At 40.0% G+C, this 12,139-nt stretch overlaps 1 protein-coding gene across 22 annotated transcripts in view; it reads right to left on the bottom strand.

Moving 5' to 3' along the window:
* ZNF438 (zinc finger protein 438) overlaps positions 1 to 12,139 on the bottom strand; it is a 256,361-nt gene that overhangs the window by 80,327 nt on the left and 163,895 nt on the right. For 17 of the 22 annotated variants that reach the window (XM_060097815.1, XM_060097818.1, XM_060097806.1 and 14 more), the window contains one exon: positions 3,742 to 3,819. The exons of the other annotated variants lie outside the window; for them this stretch is intronic. Coding sequence is in view for 1 of the 17 variants with exons in the window: in XM_060097821.1 (XP_059953804.1) it covers positions 3,742 to 3,743 (2 nt within the window). In the remaining 16 variants the exon portion in view is untranslated. The remainder of the gene's footprint in view (positions 1 to 3,741; positions 3,820 to 12,139) is intronic. 22 annotated transcript variants of the gene reach the window in all.

The following is a 12,139-nucleotide window of genomic DNA, read 5'->3' as shown; positions in this document are numbered from 1 at the left end:
CACAATCCTGCCCAGTGAGAACTGAGGTTGTCTTACTGCACATGTGGGTGGTTAGTACACGCTTTACGAGTACGCTACAGGTCGCATTCCTCATACACACAACTTCACTTATGATTATGAGTTAGACGTGGACATGAGTAGACAATGATCTCCTTCTATTAAATGCAAACTGGTGGAAATTACTGTTTAAGTTGCCAGGTTGTAAGAGAAAACAGATCAAACTAATGAGGGTGAAGTCGTATAATCGGTTTATAAAAGAAATCACGCCGAGGTCAAGGCTGACATCGCTGACTCCCGTACATCCATGCACACGTACACACGTGACCTTCTCTGCTTTCCCACCACCACTGCTCAAACTCAAGCTGGTTCTTATTTCTCTGCCATTCACGTGCAGTTGACTAATCCTTTATCTTGGCAAACGCCCACTGCTCATAGGTCACAGAAGCCCCTGAGGGCTTCCCACTGCTTGAGGGGCAGAGGCCTGACTCCTACGTTCGGCCCCTCCTTCTAATTCAGTGGTTCTCAACCACTGGGGGAGCTTTAAAAGATAAACAGGCTTATGTCTCATGCCGCAGAAATTCTATTTATTAGTTCTGGGGTAAGATCCAGGGACTTGTATTTTTTTTTTTTATTATTTTTTTTTTTTTTGCGGTATGCGGGCCTCTCACTGTTGTGGCCTCCCCCGTTGCGGAGCACAGGCTCCGGATGCACAGGCTCCGGATGCGCAGGCTCCGGACGCGCAGGCTCCGGACACGCAGGCTCAGCGGCCATGGCTCACGGGCCCAGCCGCTCCGCGGCATATGGGATCCTCCCAGACCGGGGCACGAACCCGTATCCCCTGCATCGGCAGGCGGACTCTCAACCACTTGCGCCACCAGGGAGGCCCCCAGGGACTTGTATTTTAAAAACATCTATGGATGAACTCTTACTCACTGCCAGGGTGGAACCACGGGTGCCATTTTCCACTGACATAAACTAAACCTTCTGTTCCAGCCAGTAATGCTGTTTCATTTGTTTGTTTGTTTGTAACTCTAGTCCTCTGTTCATGCTGTTAATCCAACCTGGAATATCCTTTCCTCTCCTAGCTCTTCATTTAGACCCTCACCATCACTCTAAGACTGAATGAAGTCCCAGCACTATCTTTATAACCACAGTGAATCATGCCATTCTGATCATCCTAAGAACATTTGTTACCCTCCTGAAGTACTTTATGGCAATTAACAACATATTGTTTGCGCTGTGAATGTTTCTTTCACACTCTACTCCCTGATTCAGGCTCCTGGAGGGGAAAGCACACTTTTCATATTATCTTTGGTTCCTGTTCCCCAGTCCCCAGCATCTAGGACAGTACTAAACATAAAATAGACACTCACTCCTGTGCTCCAAGCTCATAAGATGACTGAACATGTTAAATTCTCTAAATTTTATAGAGTGCTTTTCTTACAGCCTGACAACAGAAACCGTCAGCCTCCAGGGCTGTTTACATACACGGGTGCTTTTCATGGCAAAGCATCACTACGCCCACATAGGAATGATAATCACTTGTCCACAAAACTGATGTCATGTCAAATATAGAGCTGATGCCTAGAAATGTGTTTTTCCTATAGAGAGAAGTACTTTCCATGTTTATATATTTAATTCCCATAAGCCCACAGGACAACTGAAAGGGAGCAGGAGTAAAACAGCTCCTCATCTGTCAATACCTGACTTAACCCCCGTGTGATAGGGCAGCTGAAGCCCTATTTACCATCCGAATCTACTGTGGGGAGGATGAGAAGAGCAAGCATCCTCTTGCCTTCAATTCAGAAGACATGAGAGTATCAGTGACCTATCGGTAAATGTTCCTTATGCAAATATTGAAAACCAAAAAGCTACTGGTATGAGGGTATCCAATATCGGGGTGGGGGGGACCATGCCAGAGCCCCAGCTCAGACCCTCCTACAGCTCAGGCTGCCCAGAAAGTTACTGTTCTGCTTCTAGGGAATGAGAGATGTGTTTCCATATCCAGAGTTAGAGGCTCTCTACAAAACAACGTGATACACGGCGGCTGTGCTGGTACTTCTGGGTTAACTAGCCTTGGGAGGGCGGGCTGAGAAACCCAACCACTATTTATAACATTGTTTTTGTGGGAAAGTGCTTTCTGCATTCCAAACAACAGAATTAGACATGAACTTTGGGACTACAGTTTATTTCTGAGGCTGGGAACTGACTGTATCTTGTTAATTACACCACGGTCAGTGTTTTCCTAGGATAAGATGGCAGTGTGGAGGTCTGCCAGGAGGGCACAACGAGAGAGAACAGCTGCCATGAATACGGACCCTATGTGTCTGTAGGGATGAAAGACGGAGGGGATGATGGGAGGAAAGTCCAGGCACATTCTCAATTTGTTATACAAATATTTACCAAGCACGATTAAAGGTTAATGCCGAATGCTGTGTAAGACAAAAATAAGTCAGACAAGAGGTTTGATCTTCTGGCCCTCACAACCTCGGGTGGGAGATAAGACAGACATCAACACACACACTAAAGCTGCAGGGTAAAATGTGCTGAAACAGTGGTAAAAACAAAATCCTGGGTGAAGCCAGCAGAGAGGGGAAGAGCTCGTGCTTCTAGCTGGAGTGATCAGGGAAAGCTTCGTGGAGGGGTCCACACCTGAGCTGAGCCTTGAGGGGCCAGCTTGCGCCAAGATTTCAATCGGCAGAGAAACCAGAAAGGGAGGAGCAAAGGACGTCACAGAGAAACGCCAAGAAAACAGTCCCAGTCAAGACACAGAGGCACGGACGAGAATGAGGAGTCAGAGAACAGGAGAGAGCTCAGCTGGCTAAGGCGGGGGGTATTTTTAGGAGCTTGGGAGAGGGCTTTGAATTCCAGGGGAAGGCATGGATTCTATCCAGCAGTGAGTGGGGAGCCATTAAGGGGTTTTAAAATTACTGGAGTGGTTCTACGTGCAGATCTGTCTGGCAACGAAGACAGGAGAGAAGACAGAATGAAGACAGAAGACCATTAGGAGATAATTATAATAGTTGGGATTGGTTAAGATGACTTTTCAAAGCTACATTTTTTGAATAAATAGTTAACCACTTAAGGTTCCAGTTACTAAATATCACCCTTTAATGATCAAGAATATATTTTAAAAAGCCAAAGACTTAAGAAACTGAAAAACAAAACATTTGTTACAATGGAAAACTGTTTTATTTGTTTGTTTGTTTGTTTTTTGCGGTACGCAGGCCTCTCACTGCTGTGGCCTCTCCCGCTGTGGAGCACAGGCTCTGGACGCGCAGGCTTAGTGGCCATGGCTCACGCGCCCAGCCGCTGTGCAGCATGTGGGATCCTCCCGGACCGGGGCACGAACCCGTGTGCCGGGTTCGTCTCATTGGCAGGTGGACTCTCAACCACTGCGCCACCAGGGAAGCCCCGGAAAACCGTTTTAGAACCATTAAGTTTGGCACACAGCTGGGACTTGTTGCCTAGACTTGATACAAAATAAAGGACAATTTTGAAGTGCTACTCTCAGTTTTAAAATAATACCTTGATTTTAAACATTATATTTTTAATAAGCACATGAAATTTAGTAAGTAATCATCTTTCCACTATTTTCCAAGACCAGTGATTCAATATACAAGGGGACTCTAAGATATTCTGAGCAATTCGAGCGTTGAGAAAGCCTCAAAGGTGGTGAACTTAATTCTTTACATTTTAAATCAATATTAAGCTGATGCTGAGAGATGTGAGCAGACTTACATGAGGTGACTTGACTTAGCAAATGTCTTCTAAACTTCACATTTTCAGTGTTGGTTGAGACATGACATTCATCTTTATCTGAAAACAAATGTAATGGAAGTAATAAAATTGAAAGAACCGATAGGTAGCTTACAGAAGCCAATTAGATGATTAAACATCATAAATGAGTTATATTTAGTTCTATAAAACTGACATTACTTATATTATGTATAATTTAAGAACCTAAGATAAAAATCTCAAGCTATGCTCAAAGACTTCTAAAATAGGAAGTATAACATATTCCCTTTCCATATTTTTTATGTCAATCTCCTAAAACTTCTGGAAAATATATTATTAGATATTTAAGCCTGATTTACACTGAATCATTTAAAATTTAGCTAACAATCAAGCCCTACTCAGTACTAGAGAGCAGGGAGAGATGAAGTTGAATAAGAGATAGTTCCTGTCCTCAGGAAACCCACAAACCACCAGAGACAGACAGATAAACTTGAAAAACTCCACATCAAGGCAAATACAATAAATGCTACAAGTGGTACAAAGTGCTTTGGATTTGGGGGAGGGTTACTTACTACAGGGAAAACGTACAGAGGCTCTGTGTTATGGACTAAACTGTGTCTTCTAACCCCCCAAAATCATGTGTTGAAGCCCTAATCCCCCAGTACATCAGGATGTGGCTGTATTTGGAGATAAGGCCGTTTAAGATATGATTAAATTAAAATAAGGCCTTTAGGGTGGGCTCTAATCCAATCTGACTGGTGCCCCTATAGGAAGAGGAAGTTAGGACACAAAGAGACACACCAGGGGAAAGACCATGTGAGGACAAGGAAAGAAGGCAGACATCTGCAAGCTAAGGAGAGAATCCTCGAAGGAAATCAAGCCTGCGACACCTTGATCTCAGATGACTAGCTTCCAAGACTGAGCAAACACATTTCTGTTGTTGAAGTCACCCAGTCTATAGTATTTTGCTACACAGTCCCAGCAAAGTAACATGCTCTGTAAAGGTGACATTTAAATACAGTTTGAAAAGAGATAGGACTTCTAACAATCGGATAAAGGTAAGGTTTAGAAACAAATAACGTTCCAAGAAGAAACAAAAATTACTTTGTTTTAGGCACAGAGGCCACAATCCAGAGTATGAGCTCAGAAAAGTCAGTATACTTCTATAATAAAAGCATAGTCTGGGGGTGAGGAAGAGAAAAGGGGTGGCAGAGAGTAAGGGGGAAAAGCAGGAGGGAGGGAGGGAGCAGGAAACCCACAGACCAACAGACAGACAAGGACTGGACAGGGGCTGAATACTACATTCAGTATATGCAGCTGTATTTTATACATAAAAAGAGCCACCAAGGGTTTTCAGTAGAAAACTCATTCGAATTTGTATTCTAGAAAGATAGCTCTGGTTTTAGAGTTACTATGAGAAGATTCGAAAGGCAGTGAGACCTATTTTGTTACTGTAATAGTCAAGATAAGGGGAAACCAGGGCAACTGCAATGGAATTAAAACGTCAAAAATACACTGAAGACGTGCTTGAAAATGAGAACGAGAATAACCACGCCCTCAGTTATGCAAGACTGAGGGCTGGAACAGTTACCAGCATCCAGTCGGACAGTCACAAATGCAGTGTCCTCAGCCTCCACAGACCTTCCCTTTCAATCACAACCTTGTGTGTGTGCATTGATGATTACTTTTAGAAATCAACCAATCCAAAGACTCAGCTCACTTCTGACCTCTTATACTAGAACTTGATAATCAACCTATAAAACCTATAATCAACCTATAAAAATCCTAAATTCATTTCCTAAAGCAGGCAGTCCTTCAGGATCATCTGTGTGGTCTCTCTTGTTACAGCAAGTCAATAAGACAGTTTGCTTGTCTTCTAAAAGGTTTATTTATTTGAGAGGGGAGCTTCCCACAAAGTTTGAGGCCCATCAGTGAAGTCAAGGAAGAATAGCCAAAGGAGGGAGCACCCTGTCCTGTCTTTTCAGGGCAGAAGGAGGGCTAAGAATAACTTAATAGTCACTGGTGAGCTTAGAAAGAAATTTCAGGATGGCAATAAAAGAGAACAGAAACTTCCAGTAATTGGGGGGATTAAAGAAAATGGAGAAATGGAATTAACTACTCTAAGAGGCCAGGCATAGTTTGAAAGGAAAGCTGAATCTTTAACAAGACTTGTTGTTGTTTTCATTTTTAATGCCAGTAAAAGGAAGAGAGGTTAATAATGGAGCAAAGTCAAGAGAAGGTGGGAAAAGAAGTCTGGTGAGAAGGTGGGAAAAGAAGTCTGGTTAGGGTTCGCCATGTTAAGAGGAGAAACTGTTCTTTCTTTATGGTTAGAAATGGAAGAAAGGATGGGTGATGGATATAGATAAAAATTATTGTGTATAAGGGCGTACAGTTGAGGGAGTTAAGATCAATAGCAAGGCCATCTACTGTGATAGAGAGGGGGGAGGGAAAGAGAGGTGGAGAGACAGTATATAACTGAAGAAATATCTGAATCTGAGGCTTTGAAGGGAAAAAACTAGCCAGAGAAGAGGAGAAAGGAAAACAGAGGGACTTTCAGTATTTGAGATCTTGAAATGATTCTGGTTGACAGAACTGATCAAGTTAAAGAATATAACTTGTTATAGTATACAGTTAAAAAATAGCACTGCCTACGAAAGCCAGGTTTAAATTTCTGCAGAGGAGAGGGAAGAATTCTGGGGGTAAGATCAAAATTATAAAAACTTATTCAAAATAGAGCAGGGGGTCCAGATGACATGAGGACCCAGAAGTAGGTTGGCAGTGGAACTGGGAGTTCCATCTGAACAGGGTAGGTCTGACTTCTTAGAGACAGAGGATAATAAGAGTAGGGTCTCTCTCTCTGTCTCTCTCTCTGTCTCTCTGTCTCTCTCTCTCTCTCTCTCTCTCTCTCTCTCTCTCTCTCTCTCTCTGCCTTACCTGTTTGGTGAGAGAGGGTGAAAGGCTGAACACACATGTCACCAGTCTCTCACCCTCTCTTAGAACTTGCTTGCCCAAACCTGCATACATTCCCCTCTCATCCACACTGCAAACTCAAAAGGGCAAGTTAGGTCAGTCCAATTCAAAGGGGTAGGATGACTAGAGTCAGGTCTAAGGATGCTCTTTTACCCAGTTCCCCCACAAATAAGGTTGACATTTTTATGCCAACCTGAGTTTATGTCTGCTTCTCAAAGGTTCGGAAGCTGGCAGAAGGAAAATGTGATATAATTAATTGGACCCCTCAAACTCCAAAAAAAGGGATGAAAAGTAAATAAACGGAGATCAATCTGAAGGAAACTGTATGGAAGGGGAGTTGGGTCTAAATCTTGTCAGCCACAGTGAAGTTTTACATCAGAGACCTAAAACTGAGACCTAGTTCAGGTGAAGAATATTACTAGAGATGGGAAGATTTCAAAGTATGGATTCAATGCCTTTTTTGTTTTTGGCTGTTTTGGGTCTTCGTTGCTGCATGCGGGCTTTCTCTAGTTGTGGTGAGCAGGGGTTACTCTTCGTTACGGTGCGCAGGCTTCTCATTGCAGTGGCTTCTCTTGCTGTGGAGCACAGGCTCTAGGCGTGCAGGCTTCTGTAGTTGTGGCACATGGGCTCTAGGGCTCGCGGGCTCTAGAGTGCAGGCTCCGTATCTGTGGCGCACAGGCTTAGTTGCTCCACAGCATGTGGGATCTTCCCGGACCAGGGATTGAACCTGTGTCCCCTGCATTGGCAGGTGGATTCTTAAGCACTGTGCCACCAGGGAAGTCCCAGATTCAATGCCTTTAAAAGGTATAATACTATTCACAATTTTTACTTTTTTGAGTGTCAGTTTGGTAAGGAATTTGTCCATTTCATACAAGTTGTCAAATGTACTGACATAAAGTTGTTCATAGTATTTTCTTACCCTTTAATATTTCTGGGATCTCTAGTAATGCTTCCTTTTTATACCATACTGTTAATTTGAGCTCTTTTTGTTAAGTAGGAGTTTATCAATTTTATTAATATTTTCAAAGAAACACCTTTGACTTTGCTAATTTTGTCTTTTTTTCTGTTAGTTATTTCCAGTTTATCTGAATTTAGTTTGCACTTCTTTTTCTAGCTTTTTGAGATGGAAGATTATATGGCTGGCTTTTAATGTTACCTTTTAAACAAACGCATTTAAAGCTGTACAATTCTCCCCAGGCACTACTTTGTGTCTCACATGTTCTGATACTCATTCTGTTCAATATATTTTCTGATTGTGGTTGTGAGTACTTCTTTGACCTACGGATTATTTAAAAGTGTGCTGCTTATTTTCCATGCAAATTGAGAAATTTTTTATCTTTCTGTTATATATTTCTAGTTTAATTCCACCATGGAACATATACTGTATGATATCAATCCTTTGAAATCTGTTGAGATTGGCTTTTTGGCTTAGCACATGTTCTACTTTGGTAAAAGTTCCATGCATGCTTGAAAAAAAATGTGCATTCTGCAGTTGTTGGAAATAATGTTCTATAAATAGCAAATAATGTTCTATAAATAGGTCAAATTAATCACATTGTTTAAATATTCTATCACCTTACTGATTGTTAAAAATCTGCTTGCTGGACATATATTAAGTTAACCTTAAATAACAAAATAATACCTGCATTCCAATATACATTAGGTGCAGACAAATACTGTTTGATTCTGCTTATACGAGGCACCTAGAATAGCCAAATTCATAGAGTCAGAAAGTACATTGGTAGATGCCAGGAGCCTGGGGTTGGGGGGAAGGGAATAGGGAGTTAGTGTTTAATGCGGACAGTTTCAATTTAGGAAGGTGAAAAATTTGGGAGATGGATGATGGTGAGAGCTGCACAACAATGTGAATGCACTTAGTGCCACTGAACTGTACAGTTAAATATGGTTTAAATAGTATGCTTTACATTATGTGACTTTTACCACAATAAAAAAAAATATTTTTTGTTATATTAGTGGTTGAAAGAAGGTTGTTAAATTCTCCGACTATGATTTATCTACTTCTCCTTTTTGTCCTGTCAATTTTAGCTTTATATATTTTGAAGTTATGTTGTTAGGAACATATAAATTTAGAACTGTTCTGTCTTCCTACTGAATTGATCCTTTATCATTATAAAATGCCCCCATTTATCTCTCATAATTCTTCTTGGCATAAAGTCTGCTTTGTCTGATATTAATATACAAGATTTTTTAGTCAGTACTTGTATAGTGTACCTTTTCTTCTTTTTCCATACCCTTTTATGTGATATATAACTTATGCAAACTATATATTTTTTCTTTTTAAAAAATCTACTCCAAAAATTTGTTTTTTAATTGGAGGAATAAGCCTACTTACACATAATTTAATTATATTTAAGGATACCTTTCTGTTATAAATTTTCTATTCATTCCATCTACTCTTTTTTCTTCACTTATTCCTTTTTTTTTTTTTTTTTTTTTTGTGGTATGCGGGCCTCTCACTGCTGTGGCCTCTCCCATTGCGGAGCACAGGCTCCGGACACGCAGGTTCAGCGGCCATGGCTCACAGGCCCAGCCTCTCTGCGGCATGTGGGATCTTCCCGGACCGGGGCATGAACCTGTGTCCCCTGCATTGGCAGGCGGACTCCCAACCACTGCGCCACCAGGGAAGCCCCACTTATTCCTTTTTTTGATTAATCAATTTTTTATTATTCCATTTTACCTTTGGTGAAGTTTTTGTTTAAACATTTTTGTAATATTTTTAGCAATTATCTTACAGGTTATAAATACTTCCTTGATTTACAGTTGACTTTTACCACTTCCTGAGTAAGACAAAACTATCAGTTTAACTCCATTTATACCTACTGGCCCTTCCACTGTTTTCAAATATTTTATTTCTACATATGTTTAAAGCCCCACAAAACATTATTATTGTTGCTTTCAATGGTCTTAAATCTTTTATATTTACTCATATATTTATGCTTCCCTATGCTCTTCATTTTTCCCTGAGCTTTTATGGTTCACTTGGGATTACTTGTTTTCAGACTGAATAACTTTCTTTAGTATTATTGTACTGTGGGTCTACTTGTGAGAAAGTGTCACACCTTTTGTCTAAAAACTTCTTTATTTTGCCTGCAATTAAAAAAAATATTTTTGCTGGGTATAGAGTTTCAGGTTGGCCATATTTTTCCTTTCTGCACTTAAAATTTAAGGATGTCATTCCTTTATGATCTGATTTTAATAATGTCTGTAGGACAGTCAGCCACCAATCTTACTGTTGCTCCATTGAAGGTAGTGTGGTTTATTTCCTTCAGTTGTTTTAAGATTTTTCTCTTTATAGCTGGTTTTCACAAGTCTCACTAAGTTGTACTTAGGTGTGGTTTTCTTCATATTAATCTTGCTTGGGGTTCACTAAGTTTCTTGTGCTTCTTGAACTTGTGGATTGCTATCTTTCATCAGTTTGGAAAACCTTTGGTTATTATCTTTTCAAATATTGCTTTTGCTCATTCTCTCCTCCTGGGACTCCAATCACATGGACGTTAGATGAAGTGACTCAATCTCCTGTGTCTCTTAAGCTGTTTTGTTCTTTCCATTCCTTTCTCTTTCTGAGCTTGTACTTTTCTCCACTGAATGGTCCTTTAGTTCACTAGTTCTAGTTATTTTTGTTGTGCCAAGTTTGCTCTTAAACTCAAATCTTAACTTCAGATACCATATTTCTCAGCTCTAGAATATCCACTTGATTATTTGATAGATCCCAACTTTCTGTTGATACTGTTCATCTTTTCACCCACTTTGCTAGACTCTTCATTTCCTTTAACACATTTACAACAACTATAAAATCTTTGTTTGGTAACTGCTAAGTCTATATCATTGGTGGATCTGCTTCTCTTGTACCTTATTCTTTGAACTTTTTTTTTTTTTTTTTTTTTTTTTTTTACTTCTCACATGTCACATAACTCTTTAGTTTATTATCAATACTGTCAATGTAACAGCCATAAAACTGTGGCTGATGTTGTCTTCTCCCAGTGAGGGCCCATCCTTTCCTCTATTGCACAGGTAGGGTGAGAAGCTGCTCACTTCATTCTAACCAGCTTACTTCTGGTGTAAAACGTCTCAGTGTGAAATCAGTTGTGTGTTTATTGCAGCTGCACCCTACTCCATCACATGGAGACTGTCTCCTAAGCACTGCAGGACTGCAGAAGACGTCACTGCATATTTCCAGCTCAACTTCCCAACCTCCCATCCCGCCCCAAGGCTCAGCAAACAACCTATGGGGAAAACTAGCTGTGTGTCTGAGGCCTCCCCAGGTTCCAGTTCACCATGCCAGACTATGTGACCATCAAAATTCCCATGGTTCCTCTTTCTCCTCATAGAGTTTCACTTCCATAGCAAGCTTAATCCTTAGCCAGTGTCCATTCTCAGCAAACAAGCTCAGGAAGGATGACTGCTAGCAATCTCATCTCCTACATGCTCCTCCATTTTTGCTATTTCAGTTCATTCAGCACTCTTTGTTTTCATAGCTCTCTGAGGTCTTCAAAAATATGACTGTGCTTAAGAGTGACACAAATATTTTGAAACTTCTCCCATTGAGAAGTGGGTATATATGTCTCTCCCCAACCTTGAATTTGGGTAATCTCTTTGACTTATTTGACCAATAAAATATGGTGGATATGACAAGACACCAGTTTCTGGGCCTAGAGCCTAAGACACTGACAACTTTAACCTCATATCTAGGAATATATATATGGAAGGCACTGAACTGACACTAAAGAGGGCCAACTAACCTGATCTGGTAAAAAACAATAATAAAACAGCTTTTGCTTTCATCAATTTTCTCTATTATTTGTCTGTTTTATAATATTTTATTTTATTGATTTCTACTTCTTGTTTTCTACCTTCCACTTACTTTGGGTTCATTTTGCTTTGATTTTTCCAGCTCCTTAAGGTGAAAGCTTAGATAATTGGTTTTATACTTTTCTTCTTTTCTAATGTTTGTATTTTAAAGCTATACATTTTCCTCTGAGCACTGCTTTAGCTGCATAAATACTGATATAATGTGTTTTCACTTTTCATTCAGTTAAAAAATATTTTCTAATTTTTCTTGTGATTTCTTGGAACCATGGATTATTTTAAAGTATATTGTTTAATTTCTAAACATTTGGGGGAGGAATTCTAGATATTCTGTTGTTATTTATTTTTAGTTCAATTTAGAAATAGTAAAAGAACATATCCTGTATAGTTTTAATCTTTTAAAATCTATTGAGACTTGTTATATGATCTACCTTGATGAAAATCCCATTGTACTTGAAAAGAATGTGTGTTCCTCTATTACTGAGTGCAATACTCTATAAATGTCAATTAAGTCCACTGGTTAACAGTGTTGTTCCAGATTCTAGTTTTTATTAATAGTCTGCCTACTTATAAATCAAATGCTGAGAGAGAAGTGTTTGAGACT

This window comes from Mesoplodon densirostris, chromosome 4 (genome assembly GCF_025265405.1).
Source record: "Mesoplodon densirostris isolate mMesDen1 chromosome 4, mMesDen1 primary haplotype, whole genome shotgun sequence".
Classification (NCBI taxonomy): Eukaryota; Metazoa; Chordata; class Mammalia; order Artiodactyla; family Ziphiidae; genus Mesoplodon; species Mesoplodon densirostris.
The sequence above is the reverse complement of the archived record's forward strand: the minus strand, read 5'-3'. Positions and strand labels throughout refer to the sequence as shown.